Source organism: Hylaeus volcanicus, unplaced genomic scaffold, assembly GCF_026283585.1.
Source record: "Hylaeus volcanicus isolate JK05 unplaced genomic scaffold, UHH_iyHylVolc1.0_haploid 12237, whole genome shotgun sequence".
NCBI classification, from domain to species: Eukaryota; Metazoa; Arthropoda; class Insecta; order Hymenoptera; family Colletidae; genus Hylaeus; species Hylaeus volcanicus.
This window is the reverse complement of record NW_026533172.1, coordinates 1,231,840-1,250,175: the sequence shown is the minus strand read 5'-3', so window position 1 is coordinate 1,250,175 and position 18,336 is coordinate 1,231,840. Positions and strand designations below refer to the sequence as shown.

The 18,336-nt window shown below is 31.2% G+C and overlaps 4 protein-coding genes and 1 long non-coding RNA gene across 5 annotated transcripts; 3 read left to right on the top strand and 2 right to left on the bottom strand.

Moving 5' to 3' along the window:
• The first annotated feature begins 3,248 nt into the window (after nucleotides 1-3,248).
• LOC128883706 (uncharacterized) lies at nucleotides 3,249-4,365 on the top strand. Its single transcript, XM_054136334.1, has one exon. The coding sequence runs from the start codon at nucleotides 3,301-3,303 to the stop codon at nucleotides 4,156-4,158; it is 858 nt and encodes a 285-aa protein (XP_053992309.1). The 5' UTR covers nucleotides 3,249-3,300; the 3' UTR covers nucleotides 4,159-4,365.
• A 127-nt stretch (nucleotides 4,366-4,492) lies between these two features.
• On the top strand, nucleotides 4,493-7,492 carry LOC128883703 (uncharacterized). Its single transcript, XM_054136332.1, has 10 exons — nucleotides 4,493-5,117; nucleotides 5,263-5,528; nucleotides 5,598-5,901; nucleotides 5,954-6,020; nucleotides 6,088-6,186; nucleotides 6,257-6,445; nucleotides 6,514-6,703; nucleotides 6,777-7,012; nucleotides 7,056-7,171; nucleotides 7,228-7,492. Exons 1-10 carry the CDS (start codon nucleotides 4,627-4,629, stop codon nucleotides 7,244-7,246), a joined length of 1,977 nt encoding a protein of 658 aa, XP_053992307.1. The 5' UTR covers nucleotides 4,493-4,626; the 3' UTR covers nucleotides 7,247-7,492.
• Nucleotides 7,493-7,540: 48 nt separating this feature from the next.
• LOC128883704 (tRNA (cytosine(34)-C(5))-methyltransferase, mitochondrial-like) lies at nucleotides 7,541-9,276 on the top strand. Its single transcript, XM_054136333.1, has 8 exons — nucleotides 7,541-7,934; nucleotides 7,981-8,051; nucleotides 8,100-8,224; nucleotides 8,271-8,318; nucleotides 8,374-8,411; nucleotides 8,462-8,560; nucleotides 8,608-8,735; nucleotides 8,780-9,276. The coding sequence occupies exons 1-8, from the start codon at nucleotides 7,541-7,543 to the stop codon at nucleotides 9,071-9,073; spliced, it is 1,197 nt and encodes a 398-aa protein (XP_053992308.1). The 3' UTR covers nucleotides 9,074-9,276.
• Nucleotides 9,277-11,368: 2,092 nt separating this feature from the next.
• On the bottom strand, nucleotides 11,369-16,656 carry LOC128883709 (uncharacterized). Its single transcript, XM_054136345.1, has 21 exons — nucleotides 16,587-16,656; nucleotides 16,424-16,533; nucleotides 16,246-16,376; nucleotides 16,036-16,192; nucleotides 15,736-15,983; nucleotides 15,603-15,691; nucleotides 15,254-15,522; nucleotides 14,894-15,194; nucleotides 14,739-14,816; nucleotides 14,607-14,687; nucleotides 14,473-14,555; nucleotides 14,099-14,414; nucleotides 13,952-14,036; nucleotides 13,768-13,885; nucleotides 12,775-13,716; nucleotides 12,576-12,705; nucleotides 11,884-12,529; nucleotides 11,761-11,836; nucleotides 11,625-11,712; nucleotides 11,441-11,559; nucleotides 11,369-11,388 (listed from the first exon to the last, which is right to left on the bottom strand). The coding sequence occupies exons 1-17, from the start codon at nucleotides 16,623-16,625 to the stop codon at nucleotides 12,419-12,421; spliced, it is 3,288 nt and encodes a 1,095-aa protein (XP_053992320.1). The 5' UTR covers nucleotides 16,626-16,656; the 3' UTR covers nucleotides 11,369-11,388; nucleotides 11,441-11,559; nucleotides 11,625-11,712; nucleotides 11,761-11,836; nucleotides 11,884-12,418.
• A 377-nt stretch (nucleotides 16,657-17,033) lies between these two features.
• LOC128884497 (uncharacterized) lies at nucleotides 17,034-17,652 on the bottom strand. Its single transcript, XR_008459396.1, has 3 exons — nucleotides 17,519-17,652; nucleotides 17,217-17,467; nucleotides 17,034-17,163 (listed from the first exon to the last, which is right to left on the bottom strand). It is a non-coding gene; the product is annotated as an uncharacterized LOC128884497 (long non-coding RNA).
• Nucleotides 17,653-18,336: the final 684 nt, after the last annotated feature.

The following is an 18,336-nucleotide window of genomic DNA, read 5'->3' as shown; positions in this document are numbered from 1 at the left end:
GTATCAGAAACAGTTTTTACTTAATTTCCGTTAAAGAAAAAAAATACACTTCCAGCGTGTACAAAAAAATATCTCATGTATATATAAAATGTTTTGTACTTTTAGTGAATATGCTTTTTTTAAAAATTAAAAAAGAAGAATAATAAAAAGATTAAACTATTATAATTAATTATTAAAAACTATTTTAAAATATGACTCCGTAGTTTTACGTAAATGTTCTTTTTGTTCAAATTTGTAATTACATGAAACATTATTTTCTACTTACATGAAAATAAATGTTTACTTAAAATAAGGTTTTGATAATTTTTTAAAAGAATACTGAAAGCATTTAAAGCACTTACATATATTTTTTTTTAATAAGTAAACTATACTGTGCATAATCACGTAAAACTATTATAAATGAGACCTGAATTAAACATGACATATGTAACGTGTGTAGATATAAGTGACTGATATATTTTTCCATGTTTTTATTAAAATAATCTGCAACAATCCTATACTTTTAATATAACAAAAATACATTATGAGTCAATTGCATTGAGCATGGCGAAAAGTAAAACGAGAATGTACTGTTCAACTTCAGGTTATTTGCTAACCATTGTCAGGTTTTTACTTTTTTTCACTAACCTTCTACAGATGGTTATGCGTGGTAAAAATACGTTGTTATGTTGCAGTTACATTTTTTTTTTATTGCGAAAAGACAAAATGTGTAAAACATGAAATATCTCAAAGTTGTAAAGAAGGATTTTTCCTTTAGTAATCAAGAAGTAAACAAAAATTTCAACAGTTTTTGTCTGGTTTACATAATCGCTAATAAGTGACCTTATATAATTTTTTATGTAAAATAACTTAAATAAGTGAAAAAGGTCCTCGATGTTTTTAAATTCTGGATCATTATCCTTCAACATTGTCACACAATCGTAACAACCTAGATTTTATTTTGAAAATGAGTTTTTATTGTATGGAGTAGGTTTGGTTGAATACCGGGAACGAATTCGTTTAAAAAATGTTTTGATGAAACATATTGATGTAATTGTATACCAATCTACATAAAAAAAAAAGAAGAAAAAGTTTTTTTTCGAATTATTATAATTTGCTTAATTCGTATATTTTTCAAATACTCTAAAAAAAATTGTACTTGTTATTTGTTACAATTAAAAAAAAAAGGTATTATGCTTTTCAAAACTTCGTCTAATGGTTAAGTGTTTGATTAAAGGGGATAATGCAGAATTTAATTTAATATTTGGTGTTCGTATGAGCGAAATATACGCTATTTCGGTTTCAAGAATGCAACGTGATACTCAACAATTTTAAAATGATCCATAAATCGGTGAAAAAAGAAACCAGAACTACTTTACCATCATGAATATTAAGTTGTAATATCTAATGGCAATTTGTTCTAGTATCATGAAATTTACACTTTTCTAGCAACGATCAGGAAAAGCAAAATTTTTTAGTATATGCCATGACAAGGAGTTTGTAATTTAGTATAAGCTTACTCTCTCTTATGAAATTCCTAACTCATGATTAATACCTCATTTTAATTAAACGAGTTTTTAAAAGGCAAATTGGTCTTACTCGCTACCTTGTTTTTCTTTTACAGCGTTTCATTGTATTAAACTGATTTTACTTTTCAAAAAATCACTTGTTATAAATATTTGATATGTAAGATTTTTCTACAATTTCATTTAAAAAAGAAAAAAATCTAGATTTACGCACTAATTTAAAAATAGTGTGAAATGTTAAGTAGGCTCGACCTAGGAAGCTTAGATGGTTGTAGTGTCCCAAAACACATTAAAAATTCAGGGTAACTCTCGAGATACACCCCATTTCATCGAATCAAATGGGTATAGGAATAGCGTGAAATGTAATCTCAATTAGCTTAAATAATGACACGAGATTCTGTTTTACTCAGCCTTTCTGTTCAATTCATATACAGTGAGACCCAAGTATGAGCGACGCAAAAATGCTTCATGATGTAAGGATTTAGTATTGCAATGGAATAATGAAAAAGCCAACTTTTCTTAAATTCTACACTTTATTAAACGGTTTTTATGTATATTGTGAATAATTTTTATTTAAAAGATACTACTATTCCAATTTTTTTTTGTGAGAAAAAACACTTGTGGAAATAGTTATAAAAATTAATGCATTTACTTGTAAGCTTTAGAAAGTGTGACAAAAAACTAGTTTTGTTACCTTTTTTCTACAAAAACTATAAAAAAATGTATGTCTCAAGGGTTTAAATTATGTATATTTCATTGTCTTTATGAAATAACAAATAATTTTGCTATAGTCCCTTTATACTTTTCTTTTTTTACTTTAAAAACCTTTAGAGTATCTATTATTTAAAACGGCTTGCGTTATGTAGTGAAAGATTATTATGTTTTGGTTTCAACCACAATTATGTCAATAAAGTTAAAACATTTGTCTCTGTGAAAAGAAACACTTTATAAAATGTTCATGTAACTATTTTCACACTTGGAAAATCAGAAAAACATATTACGAAAGACAAGCAAATCTTGAAAATACACTGGACAACACACTGGTTAGTTATGATTAAAGTGGTCATGAATAACCTAATTTTTGAATTATTGTACACTTTGAAAAAAATGTGATAGCTACATTTTCGCATGGCTCAAATGTGAAGTACTTGAAATTTTTTTTTTAGTAATACAAAAACCACAACTCTTTTTCTCATACGTTAAGAATTTCTCACATTGATATTTCGGACTGGTTGCATTATAAAAAGTGATCTAGTCATTAATACAAGAAAGTTTACAATACCGCTCAACACAAGTCTTTATTTTATTCAACAATCAAGTTTAGAGAAAATAGGACTCGTTGTACTTTTTGTTTATAAAGAAAGTTGTTTAGGGTTGCATATTAAAACAGTCAAATATTTCAACAATAAAGATATTCAAGTCAGAATTCGTGTTACACAAAAAACGACATTTTTCTAAGTGCAGGTAGTGAGCACGAGAACTACGATTTGAGGTGAAAGATGCGCTGTGTTTAGCATGTAAAAAAAAAACACACTATCATAATGTATTAAGTATCAAATAAAGTTGGCTCAAAAATGTATTTTTTTATAAAGTATGTCAAACATTTTATATATAAAATGCGTTTGGAAATTTGTTGTTTAACGCTGTAAGAGGGTGGTTTTATGTTTTACTTTAAGGTGCTAATGGATGTTTATCTTCAGAGAACTGCTAATAATAGAATATCTGTTATACCACAGTTGCATGTAGGCTCTAAACAAAAGAAACAATTACGGAATCGTTACAATAAAACTTTCATATGGCAGCTATCGGTGCAGGATACGATTTATCAGTTTCAACTTTTTCTCCTGATGGACGTATTTTTCAAGTCGAGTATGCAAGTAAAGCAGTGGACTCTGGAAATACAAGTGTAGGAATTGTGTGCAAGGATGGGATTTTGTTTGCAGCAGAAAAATTTTTGCCCAACAAAATGACAGTACCTGGAACTTCCCCACGTATATTTGCTGTGGATCGGCATGTGACAATTGCAGTAGGAGGTTTTATAGCAGATGCAAGAGAAATTGTTTATCGAGCTCGCCTCGAAGCAAAGGAATATCGTCGAGTGTATGATGAACCGATTCCTGCGCAGGTTCTTTCCGAGCGTTTGGCTTTGTTTCTTCATGCGTATACTTTAGCGTGGTCAGAAAGACCCTTTGGTGCAGCAATAATTCTTGGTGTCTGTGAAGAAGCCTATGACTCAGTTAATTTGAGTGAAAACATCACTGTAGAAGATAAGACTTTGAAAAAACAACCGAAATTTTCTTTATATTCCATTGATGCGGCCGGAGCATGCTACAAATTTTTTGGTGTTGCAATTGGAAAAGGTCGTCAAATCGTGAAAACAGAAATCGAGAAGCTCGATAGACAAAATAAGACGTGTGAAGAGTGTTTAATACCAGTTGCTACATTAATGCGTCGAGCTCACGATGATACCAAAATTCGTGATGTTGAGTTAGAGATGGCCTGGATATGTTTTTCGAGCAATTTCGAGCATGCTATGGTACCTCGAACTAAAGTTCAAGAAGCTGTTCGAGAAGCCAATGCTTCTATAGAGAATCAAGACATTGAAATACAGAATGTTGGTCATCAGTTAACAGAGGACGTAGATATGGCATAGGCCGTACGATTTGTTTTAATTTTTCTAAAACACGTAGCTAGTTCGTTCTACTTGAATACCTGAATGATTTCTTGAATTTCTTATCAACTATGGTTCGTTACTTAATTAGATTAAAAATTTTTTTATTTTAATTTAACGATATATTAAAATGTGTATTTAAACTTTTTTAATAGATCATATTTCATTACCAACACCTTTGAAATAAAATTATTGCCAAATTTTTTATTAGACTTAAGTGCTATTACCATTGAATTCAAAAAACTATTCATGTGCCAGTTTTTTTAAATGTAGAGAATAGTCTGTATGATTCGAAAAAATTAAATGGTATAACTAACACAACACCTATCATGCGTTTTTTCTATGACATGTTTTTTTTTTGTCAAGATAACTCAAAGTTATTTTTTTTTTTATTTTAAAAAAAAAAGAAAGGGCAATACATAGCTTTGATTTTTAAGTTAAAGTTCATTAATGAACAATGCAGCCATTTCTCATAAATGTGGAAATTGTGTCACTGTTTCCACAGCATCAAATTGTAATATTGAGACTCAGACGGAGTTGCGTGTTACAGTGTACTATAATCGACTTCAAATACAGCTGAAGCGGGAATGCGAGGAGCGAGCATCTGTTTTTATAAGACGTTTAGAAAAAAATATTTTTGAGAAATTGAGTACAGAAGAAAATAAGAAAGGAAAGAGACAAAAAATTAAAAAAGCTAAATCTCTTGTTGAAAAAGAGAACAAGCTGATTACAGATTATACAAAAGCGAAAAACATGAACATTTCTTTTTGTGATGCTTGTGGTATTGTTTTGGATTTTGAAGATTTAACCGTTCTTCAGTTGTTACAGAAATCGAACAATATAATTCTAGATTTTTTAGAAGAACAAACTTACCTACCTGTTATGTGGAGTGGATTGACTAGAAAATGTCCGATCACGCTTAAACCGTTTTTAAAAATTGGGTGAGCTGAATTGTTTTGGCAAAGCTATTTTTCTTGTGGTCGTCATAACGAATGACACGAATTCAAAAAGAACACATAATTTTTTTTTGTATTCTTTATACAGTATAAATAGATGGTAACTAAAATGATTGATTTTATGTGATAGATTTCCAGTTTTACTTAAAGGTCTTATGAAACCCGTTCAGGATATATGTGTGAATGAAAAGTTAAAGTTTTTTTGGTGGAAGGTTTCTGACATAAAGGATTGGGAAGACAAAAATATACCATATGTTTTCATGTGTACTGCACAAAAAAAAAACCAAGTGTGCTATCTTTTAGAAAATGAAAAGACTGTTGTTGTGACTTTACTAAATGAAGGTCACGATTTCACTCCAACCACTAATGAGTGCGATACTACCCTTTATGTTACTGGTACAAAAAATTCTTAATTAAAGGAGAGTTTTTAATGCTGCTACATTTTTTTCTTACGCTTTTGTTTAGTACATTCATCACTTTTGCATTGCTTGGGCTTTGCATGCCATCTGGGAAAAGTTGCATCTTCTACTGGTTTGTCATGGAACGACAAACGTTTCGAGCGCTTTTCTAAATATCCAGTACAGGATTCTAATGCTTTTCGCATTGCCTCATTTAATATTTTAGCTCCTGAGTACGCTCGAACTGCGGAGGCACAGTTTAATTTTTTTCGGTATTGCCCGTCACATATATTGAATTTTTCGTACCGTCTTCCGCTTATCAATAAAGAACTTTTAACCCTAGAGTGTGATATTATTGGGTTGCAAGAATGGTAGGGGAATTTACCTCATGTCACTTTATGCGTACAATGCCTGCTTGAATAGCTCAACATCGACCTATGAACAACAATTTCTTCCAAATTTTTCTGATCGTTATAATATACGTTTTACTGTAACATGTTTTCTACTATGAAATTTCCTTTCAGTCTTATCGTGTTTCATTTTTTCTTTTGTTGTAGGCGAAAGAGTGCTATGTACCGGAAGGCTTGTGTATTTTTTATGATAAGAAGAAATTTAACGAAATCGACTTTTGTGAATCAGTTTTCAAAAAATCGTTGGTGTGTTTTTTTTGTTTTCTTTTACAAAATCAAAACCATGTTTTGGTATGTTTTGGGATATATTCATTAGCGAGAGGATAACGTGGAATTGTTTGACACTATCAAAAAAAAATGGCCAAATTTTGTTAAAAATGTTTTATCAAAGCTTAGCACGGTTTTTCAATTTTTAGTTCTTCAGCTTAAGAACGACACGAACAAAAATGATCATTCGGTTTTACTTATTTCCAACACCCATCTGTTTTTTCATCCCCAGGCTTCCGTAAGAATCGCAGTCTTCCAACGATTGCTTACGTTTTTGTAATATATTAAAAATATGTGTGCAATCAGCATATACGCAATCTTCAAATCCATGTCATGCTCTGTCAACTGGAGAACATGCGATTAAAATATCTAAAAAAAGGATACTCAGTATCCGTTATTTGCCTTGGTGATTTTAATTCGTTACTATCTTCTTCCGCATACACTTATATGGCAAAACAAACTATTTCGGAAGATAATCCTGACTGGAATCTTTTTAGTAATATTTGGAAGAAAAAAAAAATTTGCATGTAACGTATCATTTATTTCTCTTTTTTGTTTTTTGACAACAGACACCTTCATATTTGGCTCCGAAACGACAGAAATTTCCTCCTCAAAAGCTCAAGATGCCACGAATGAACAAAAGGTTTCTACGAAAATTCACTCCTTAAAATTAAATCTTAAATGGCCCCGATACTTACCCAAATTAGTAGATGCTTATGAAAATGAAGACGAACGCATCACAACTCTTGTTCATAATTTTTCTGGCACTTTAGATTATATTTTTTATTCACCCGACACACTCAAAGTAAATTTTTTTTCTTTTTAACTGAGCTTATTGTCAAATACAGCTTCTTCGTGTTCTACCTGTTGCTCAACGTGAAGATCTTGACTCCAACACGGGGTTACCGTCCTATATATATCCTTCAGATCACTTATGTATTGCAATAGAATTGCAAGCATTTCCGTAAGTATAGAGTACTTTTTGGTATTGTAGCACCAGAATGTAATGTGCGAGAAAAGCATAAAATACTTTGTTTAAACTGCTAACGCCTTTCACTTCAACGAAAAAAATGTTTTGCCTTGTTATAAGTAGCAAAGTACTTATAGTAAAAGGTTTTAAATGGATTTGCCGAAATGTTTTAATGCTTTTTAGTAATAAGATGCAAAATTGTTTAAACATTTTTACTAGCTTTATACTAAGAGCTGATAAATTTTTTTTTGTAACGTCATACTATTTATGCAAGCTCACGGGCGTTACAAACAAATAATGATGGAAGTGTGTGTTTTCGAAAAATGTAAAGAACGATAGCATGTTGTGCTAAGCTTTGAATTTATGAACGGCACTTACAATCGTAACACTGTTTGTCTGTCCCACCATCTATTAACAAAAGAATCATTTTTTAGAATAAAAAAAATGAGAGTTTCTCTACGAGGTAAACATGGCTGGAACCAGGTGTTTTCGGATCAATTCGGGAAAAAACGATGGAAATATCTAAAAAATGAGTTAAAGAAAAAAAATAGACTTTTACTATATCATCCACATCTTGCACTATCTTTTACGACAAGTGAATACCAGTATTGTGATATTGAGTATTTCCAAGATGTCGCAAAGGCGTATGGTTTAAAATCAACGGGATTACCAGATTGTTATATTGTACCAGATGCATTCAATAATAATGCCAATGACTTATCGCTTAGTATGAAACTTCCCTTAGCCTATTTCATTGGTACGAATATACAAAGACTTATTATGTCGTCAGTTTTTTTTTAAAGATGCAGCTTCCTGTATGGCGGCTTACATGCTGAAGGTGAAACCAGGGAATAAAGTATTAGATTTTTGTGCAGTAAGTGACTCTTTTATTTAAAAAGTTTTTCATTAAAGATAAAAAAAGGCGCCTGGTGGAAAGTCATTGATTCTTATGTCACAATTATTTCCGTGTTTGGAAGCATTTCATTCGAGTACCCCTGTTGAATCGCTTCTTGTGTGCCACGATAGGTGCACTTCTCGAGTGAAGAGGTTAGTGGAAAGTTTTTAATTAAAAAGAAAAAAATAATTTTCTTAGGTTACAATCAAATATCATAAAACGATGTAACCCAACAATATGGTCCCGGTATGGTATTTTTTTTCTTGTTCAGTTGATAAATATCAAATCGTGTAACATACAGTAAATATATACAAATTACTTCATCTTCACAAAAAGCAAGTACTCTGCATAGTCAAGAATGAACATTCCTTTATTGAATGTTTTCTCAGAATTATTGGGCCCATTTGACAAAATTCTTTTGGATGCCCCTTGCTCAACAGATCGTCATGTGATGAACGATCCAAGCAAATTAGTTATGTGGAATGAAAGTAATTGTCTGCCTGTGTATCTCAGGTTTAATATTTTCATTTATTAGAGGATGTTAAAAGAAATGCTGAAAGACAATTGAATCTTATCTTGGAGGCATTGCCATCTTTACGTGATACATCAACGGCTCGATTACTTTATTGTACTTGTGCACTGTCTACTAAAGAAAATGACGGAGTAAACTTTTTTCTGCATTTTCAAACCTTTATAAAATTTTTTAGGTTATAGAATCATTGCTCACTAAATCACAATATAAAAATGTTGTTTACGCTATTCCACCATGTGAATTAATCAAGGAAATGTATGCAATTTGTCCAGACGTACCAGTAAAAACCAGTCGTGAAGAGAATGCGACAACAGGGGATCAAACATTCAAAAACTTGCTTTCAAATCCAAATGAACTACTTTCACTGTTTTTACCTGAAGAGACAATTTATGGATTAATATTTTTACCCGATACATGTAGATGCGGACCACTGTATGTCGCTGCACTACAATGGTGTAATTCTATGTAACTTTATTTAATCATTTAATCTACAAATTTTTTATTAATTGAAATTCTTTTCAACTCAGTCATTAAATTTTTTGAGTAACTGTTTTTTGTTGAGATAATTAAATGAACGTGTTTTGGTTTAAATGAATTAAACTCTTAATCGCTGCTTATTTTCAAGTGTAGAAAAATTTAGAGAAATGCTGCAGAGTATACCCGTTTTATGGTATATACTCTTTGAGAAAAAATTTAAATGCTAGATTACATGTTTAAGAGCGTATTGGATAAAGTTGGGTAACTTTAACAAAAATGTTCATGGTTGCCACCTGGATAGTTTATCTTTATTGTAGCTAAAAAAGCAAAAGAAATCTTAACAAGTTGCAATGTAACAAGTAGAATGAGAGAGTTAAATAAAAAAAATTGTGTGTTAATACATAGTACAAACTATTCGGACTTCTAAATCAAAAATATGTTAGATGATTGCGCCACGGAGCGATTTTGAACCACAGCAGTGCTGTGAATTTAAGTATGAATATAAAAGACTTTAAAAAAATCAAATGCGTTATAAAATAGTCGCTGTGTATTATTATGTATACAATTTTGATAGTTGGTCAAGCTTACTCAAAAGCATGACTTCCTTTCACTATACTGCACAAAAAAGTTAACTATAAAAAAGAGAAAAAAAAATTACTATTTGATACAATTAGCAAAAAATAATGAAAAGTACTGTGTCAATTTTTTTTAATAACGTTTATTAAATTAAATTTTTTTCGCTTGCTAGGATACTGAACTCATTTTTTTAATTATAACATGAAAAAATGTTTATTTAAAAATATACCTTTGGTTTTTAACTTTATATAAGAAAAAAAACAACCATGCAAACGACTGGTGTTGCTCTTATCGGTGAAACATTTCACAATACAACTATACAAGGCATTCTCGAGTACTTGAGCCAAAAAGTTTAATTTCTCGTTCCATCGATGATTGTTGCATTTTTCTAGCTACCATTTGTTTTTGTAAAAATCTGTTTTTATTGCTGATGAGTTTGTATTCGAGAAAAAAAAATTACCTATCAGTGCCTTGTATGAATGGAGTATGGCGTTGGGTAAAAGTTGGATATTTTTTTTTCTTCATATTAGGCTGGAATGTGCACTCTTTTATAGCCTCATTCTCTCTGTAAAAATAAGGTGTTATAGAGAGTTTTACAATATTAAAAATGCACCTTTTTAAATCAATTTCAAACTTCTGTAATAATTGTTTCTTTTTTTTCTCTTTCAATGTCTGCAAATATTTACATAAAGTCATTTCGATGCTTTAAATTTCAACCTCTTCATTGTAAAGCCTTGATGGGTCCCTTTTGATACTCTCAAGACTTGGTAATTTTCTAATAGATGTTTTCATTTTAATAAAAGAACAATAATTTGAAAGTGATCCAATTGCTTTTTTTTTTTCCTTCTCCTTCAGTGTTAAAAACTTCATTTTTTCAGCCTTTCTATCGCTAAATTGTAATTTTTTTATTCAAACTTTGGATTTATTTAAACTATTAAAGCTAACCTATCCTCAATAAGATGGGTATATTTTCTAGTGTTAACTTTTTTATAGGAGTCAGGTATTAATTTCTTGTCTAAGACTTCACCGGACAAGTTTTGCGACGCACTATAACCGCAATTGACACAATTGATATTGACTGCCTTACTCGACCTCTTAGCAATACAATTTCCCGAACATCTTGCGTCGAGTGTGCGACAAGGTGATCGCTAAATTAAAATAGTAATACGAAAATACATTATAAAATTTTATGGAGTTGTTTTGTTCGTTTACATGTTTTGATTGAGAAGGAAGAACACATTTTCTGCTTCGTGATAAATACAAAAAAAACAAAACTTTTATAAAACATTTTTTGTTAAAAACTTACGATAGTACGCTCTTTTTTTTTTTGTTGAGTGGTCCTTTCTCTACTACCTCAGTGTCTACGCGTTTGTTATTTAACGGCAATGGAAGTTTACGGTCTTCCAAGGATTTCAATGGCTCATTTGATTTCGTTGTTTTAGGATTAACATTATCCAAATTTAGACAATCTTTTTTTATCAATTTCTACCAATTAAACCAAAGTTTTGTTAGTGGATTATTTTTAACATTTTTCTCAAACAAAACGCATAGTATTCGTAGAATAAAAAGTTCTTGTACATTATTTTTCTTTTAAACGACAAATAAGGTGTTTGTTGTTGGAACCAATGACTACACTAAAAGAAAAAATGTACAACTAAACGTTTACTTGATTTAATACGGTGTTAGTCACTTGTCTTACGGGGAAAAGAGAGTCTTTAGTATTAGGTAACTCTAAACATAGATGTCTTAATATTAACTTTACATCACCTGGGGTTAACACTACCTTGACTTATTGATTTTTTTGAAATTTCTGGCGCATTAGTAGTCACTGAAACGCGTTTGATAGTGGAGAAGGCCAGACGTGTTTCAAAAATATTTTTTTTTTTTTTACTAATATCTCTGCTAACAAAAGGATAATTAAAACTATTTAGCTAGGCGTTATATCGAAAGTTTTCAAAAGGTGTAACCTGATAAACAAACAACATTTACTAACGTTAGCATATTGCTTTGTACTCCCGTATCTAATTTAGCGTCCATACTACACAATTCAATTTTCTGCACACGTGTGAAAATGGTCAAATGAGTGAAAGATGTCTGTGTTACTTGATCTAGAGTGTTTTGGTGATTTAAAGTATAGTCGGACCCAGATTGTGGAGCAAAGACTTGTATCGTTTGATCTCTTTCAAAACTGTAGTTGTTTAAAAAATAAAAAAGAAATCTTCTTACTTCATGTCGGATGAGTCAAAATCATTATGAATGCCAATATCTGTTAACATTATTCTTTTTAATATATTAAAGCTAACTGAAAAATGGTATCGATTTGAATAGACAGGAAAATATTGTAACAGCGGCATACGTTTGTTTATCTATGTGGTAACAATATTTTTGACACATAAGAAAACTCGAAAAATGGCTTGTTTAGTTTATCAAAAACGGGATTAACAACTAGGTGAAAAAGATTAAATGTTGTAAAGTGTTACGATTTTAGAAATGTTGCTTTAAAGTAATATATTTCATTCAAATTTGGTCTGTACGTTTTATCAAAGGGACAATTTAATTGTTCCACAATCACACAAGTGGTCAATCATGAGTAACACAGTGTGTTGAAGTCACACAAAACCGTAGACTTGTTGAAATGTTTTAAAACACGCAAACCATTTACAATGTAAAAAGAAAAATTGTAATTTTCGTATTCACTTGTACCAACGTTAAAAAAGTAAAACATTAAAACTACATTTTTACAAGGAATTATTTAGCAGAGTTATTTATTATTAAAAGTATTCAAATTTTTCGCTACAAAGGTAACAAGTGCCGATTTGGTGACTCGTAAGTCCTGTTTTTCTTTAGGAAGCAAAAGTTCTCTTGTAAGCGTCTAAAACATAATCAAGAATTATGGTGTACGATATGGTTATTATTACCTCTAAATCAGTTGAAGACATTGGATAAGGAAGTGTTGATAACTGTAGTATAGCGTTGTATAGCTCTGGAAATTTAGGCAACTCTTCAATAACTGTGATTGGTGAGTGAGTCGACGTATTTTGTGTACATCTAACATTATTTACAAACGCAACGAAATTAAGGTCGACTTAAATGCCTTCACAAAAATTTAAAGAATACCTTAAAAAACCCATTAAACATTCATAAAGAACCGTTCCTGCAACAGTAGGTAATCCTCCCTGATAATTTTTGTCAAATAAAAATTTACTATAAGGTGAGCATCTTTCTTTGTATTTTGTGTCCATTGTTGAAAAAGATGAAATATCTTCCAATGTTGGTGCCACAAGAATGGATTCTAATAACTTTTGGTAAATTAAAGAAAGAATTTGTATAGTTGTTGACGGTATGGGTTGCAAATACTTAGTCAATTGTTTAATCATTAACCTTAAAGTAAGATAAGCATCTTTCATAATTGTCGCATTAGGAAATTGTGCAAGCTGTAAACAAAATGATACAATGCCTTGGACGAAGGTAGCATCATAATGTAAAAATTGCTTAAGTTGAATTAAAGGATTTGAATGAGATGTTTCTGTAGACTCGACGTGGCTTTCTAAGTCGTTATAAGATAAACAGAAATTAGACGTTGTCTTTGGTTCATTTGTATTCTCCATAATTGCATACGACGAATTAGTTTTTTCTTTTTTATTAAAAACAAATCCTTTTAAATTTACGAGTTCTGTTATTATATCTAATAAAAGGTTTTCTACCCGTATCAATGAGTAACCTCGTATTAAGAAATCAGAACACGTGTTTTGTTTTTCTGTGCAAGCTTTTTGTTCTTGTGAAATTTTTTCCAATTCGAACCCAATGCGATTTTGAAACATCGCTAATAATGGTAGAAATATATGATGAAGAAGATTAAAAATGGAAACAGTGGAATACATTTGTAATGATAGAATGTTTTCTTCACTGAAAAAGCTTTGCCAAAAATATTCAAGAGAGTTACTAAGGTGTAAAGTCGGAGCCATATTTGTTTCATGTAAAATAAAGTGCCTCAATTCTTTTTGTATACATGGATAACTAAAAAAAGCTGTGTAAACTTGCGACATTCTTCCTAAACAGCTAATAATATCATACTAGTATTCGAAAAGATTTGCTCAAGACGTCATTTACCGATACAATAAGATTCTTAGATGAAAATTTTGTCGACGAACAGTACGAACGTCATCCACAGAAACGGTAGAGTAATTTAAAGGAAATGTATTTTCAACATAGCCTCGTATTGTACCACCTTTCGTAGAAAAAAAAAAACATTAAGAAGACACTAATTCAAAAATCAATGTGGTACATTCATTACTGGTAGGAGCGTCTCCTGCAAGAGATTTCCACTCTTCTTCACCAACCGTGAGAAGGAAATTTAAATGTTGGAATGTTTGTGATAACTAAAACAAAACAGAATGGCATAAGTAAAATATTTTTTGCAAATTGGCACATTTTGGCCTACGGAAGCATCGGCCCAGGTGTTGTTATAGACGGACAAAATTTTTAATAGCGAGGGCAACATTGCTAAAACAAAGTCACTCATAGGATGACGCAAACCAAATTTAAATATCTGAGAGAAATCCATATCCTGCGAAAAATCATTTTGTGATGAAAGACACTTTGTACAGGCTTCATTTGGATCAGCGCTTTGTAAGGGCAATGCTTCCATATACTCTTCCACCACGTAACCGCCGTTTTTCAACTCTTGTAATTTCACTGGTATAGTGGCATATTGAAGAATAGCTTCTACTTGTGTAATAAAACGAATAACCTTTCGCCTAAAATTGCATAATTATGTACCCCTATTTATTTTAAACACTGTATGTCGTCTTTTACCGTTTCGAAATTAATTCGGTTAATTCGTTTTTATTACCAGTCCAAGTACTGCTTTGTCCAAAAAAAAATACAACAAATGTATTCTATAAAAAAAATCAAAGGCTAAGTTGATGAAGATTAAATTCTTAAATTACAATGTTTTGAGTGATTTCAGATAAATGCAACGAGGACAGAGTTTGTTTGAAATTCTCTATGATTTCATATCCAAACCATTTCTGCAATTGTATTGATTACGTTTCTAAAACCATTTGTGTTTGCATGCGTACTTGAACATTGTAGTTTTTAGACGCTGCAGCGATAGAAATCATTGATTGAATAAGTAGAGATCGTTCAACTTGCTGAATCTATAACATAAAAAATACTTTACATTTTAGTTTTGTACGTTGATATTTGAGATTAATTTTGAGAAATGAATTTTTACACTGTCCGAAGCAAGTCGTTGTTTCACTCGTTCCATTATAGGCTCTAATAATGTTTTAATATTTTCGGAAGAGGTTCGGCAATAACTAATTAAAGCATATAAAGCTCTACGTCGAATAAAATAAGCAGAATCCAAATCAAACTCTTCTATATCCTTATTAAATGCAAAACGTTCAACTGAGGAGGTTTTGATAGAAACATCGGTTAAAAAAATTTTTTCAAAAATAAATTGAAGAATAAGAGTAGCGTCCATATGTGTTGTACATAGAAGTGATGGTATTGCCTCGATGAATGTCAAGCGGCTGTCACATTTTTTTTTAAATTGTAAAAACGAAATGATTACACTTTAAAATAATGGTACCGTATTTCAAGAAAAAACATCATTTCAGAATTTTTAAAATTATACGAAAAAACCTTGGTAAAAAAATTAATTGCAGCATCCTTCCAAGATTCTTTTTCTCGATGATTAGTTGAATTCACATTCAGCTTTTCTTTATGGGCTAATAGTTCGATAAATGAAAAAAGACCATCCATGAAAATGTATGAAGGAGATAGAAATGGTTTCAGCCGTTCGGAGACCCCTTCCAACAGCCTAGCGAGTGGCGTGTTGTAGTCTAGTCGTTCAAGAAACTAATGAAAAAACAGTCCAATTAAAAAAAAAAAAAATTGACGACTAGATATTAATGAGTAGAGGAAACTTTCAATAGTACCTGAAAGGGTGCATAATCAAGAGGTGAAGCAACCCACGAGCATGACACGAAAATATCCCAAACAAGGTTAATGAAATTAAAAATTTCTTCTAAAAAAAACTATAAATTTCATTTAAAAACAAAAAAGACGCACGTCTTTGATCCATTTCTAATAGCCATAGATTAAGTATAGGAAATGTTGCAGTCGTTTTGATAGTCGAGAACTTTTTACTAAATGTTGCATTAACAGCTGTATTTTTTTGCAATTGAGAAAATTCCACACTTTCGTCATTCGGTAAGGTTAGAGAGCAATCATCATTTATATCAAAATCTTCATTATCAATCATATGTTCTAAATATGTTGTTGTATCTGAAATATCGATCCATGTAGAAATCCATTCTCTTATATAAAAAAACAGATATTTTTTTTGTTCAAAATAACATGAAAACATACTTTGGTAAATTTACTTTATCGAATATTTTGACAAAAAGATTAACAATTGGCCAAACACTATCACTGATTGAATTTTTTTGATATTCAATGGATAAACAATGAATAGAAGATCGAAGACAAGGGTCTCCTTGACGACAAAAACGGAACAAAAGCAAAGCTATAAAGAAATAGAAACGAGTCCAAAATAAACTTTTGTTGATATAGGGCTACCTAAAACCTGAGGTATTAAAAACCATTCAGGAAACTTGGTTTTGAAATGTGATATGAGCAGATGTGCAGAAAACGTTGTATGATTTGCCACTGTAAACGACGCATTACAAATGCAGGGCAAGATACAAAATCTACAAATAAAAGGTCATTGGAATTTACTACACAGATTACTAATAACCTCCAAAGCTCTTCAAGTGAAAATGCCTTCCATTGATTTATAATAGAAAAACCACATTTTTCAATATACGTACGTATAATCAGTGCGATAGAAACTTTTCCACGAAATACCTGAATGTTGAATTGTGAAAATAAACAAATTGACCAATTTAAGCTTTAATTACTTTACAAGAATCTGTAGGGGTAGATAAAACTCGGGACATTGAATTAATGCCTGAAGCTAAACGCTGAAACTCGTGAATTGTTATAGATTCAATTAAAGTTAAACCACGTCTTTGCTTCCTTCCTAGAGCTTCAACAAATGTTAAGATGACACTTAATGTTTCCTTCAGCAAAATAATATTGTTTTATAATGTTTTTTAAAAATAAATTTGACTACCTGTTGAACTATAGGAAAATTAACTAATATGGAAAACAGTAATTCATCAACTTGGCGTTCAATTAATCCTGCTATAATTACAGTGGAGGAAGAAAATGAACTGAAAGCATATACAGTATTTTAAAAAAAATGATTTCTATTGCTAATAAACAAACACATGCATTGTTACTTTTTTCTGAGTGTCAAAATATACAAAAGACTATATTGTACCTTATACAGTCCAAAATAAGCTTGATTAAAGTTAATTTTGTATCTTCGCTACGACTTCCCGCCGTCTGTGATGCCACTTTATTACAGGCCGTTTCATCGGTAATAAAAAAAAAAGCATTTTGCAAAATTCGACTTATTTCGGAAACACCTTTCTACAAAAGACATGAAATACATATCAGTTTGGTGTTGTTATACATGCAATTACTTCTAAATTTTTAGCAATAACTCGTTGTCTTTCCAAACATATATCAACAGGACTAGTACACGTGTTGTAGCATATATTAATGAGATCGCGCAACGAAATGAGAGCAATCACGGTGGAGTTATAACAAGGTGTGGCTTGTAAAGTAGAAAAAAGTTCCGGCCATTTTTCAGGCCATTCTAGTGTTGCTACGATTGTTATTACTGCAGAGAGTTTATTGTGAGTTAAGTGCGTCGACAATGCTGAATGTGAGCCTAATGGTAAAAAGAAACAATTTTTAAAAGCGTATTAGTGCAATTACATACTTGTACCAAGCTGCAATAAGAACGATTTAATGCTGCATTGTTCTTCAAGTGATAACTTGTTCCATCCGCGACGAATAATTAACTCGTGGATGATCAAAAGACCGTAGAAAACATAATACTTGCTTGCTTCCTCCGCAGGTGCTTCCGACGGTTCTGTTAGACCTCTAATGTAAAGATATGTTTCAATAATAATACAGAAAAGCATTGTAGTAATTCTGTAAATGACTTACACTTTTATAAGTTCAAACGCTATTTTCTCGGCTTGTGGTAAAGTGTGTGCAGTTAACAGAACGTCTTGTGCCGTTTCGTAATTCTCATTCTTTGAAACACTACATGAGTAAAAAGCATTAATAGCGTTTTTCAACACTATCACATGGTTTTCGTATGCCATGTGGACTACAACGCTAAAAACATCAAGAAATTTTTGTTTCTAGTCGACGTCTGCAAGACTGGCTGTACCTTATAAAAAGAGTCAGTTCTTTGACTCTTGTGCAGATTGAGGATAGGACAAATGCGAAATTCTGATCATTTCAATTTCTCCAATGTTACTTCTATTGAATAAGACGTGGAATCAAACCATTAATTTTTCAATTTCTGTTTCAGAATAGTGTTCAAGAAGAAAAGAGTCTTTAGTATACAAGCATCTAACAGTATTGACATTCATCCCAAACACTTAATTGAATTATAGTTTCGTAAAATTACCAGGTAATGTTTTCTTTCAAAAAACTCTAATGCTTTCATTATTGTTAACTGAAAGTTTGGTATTTACTAAAAAGGGTCATAGTTTTTAGATAAAGTACGCTTCTTTTTTGTTGAAG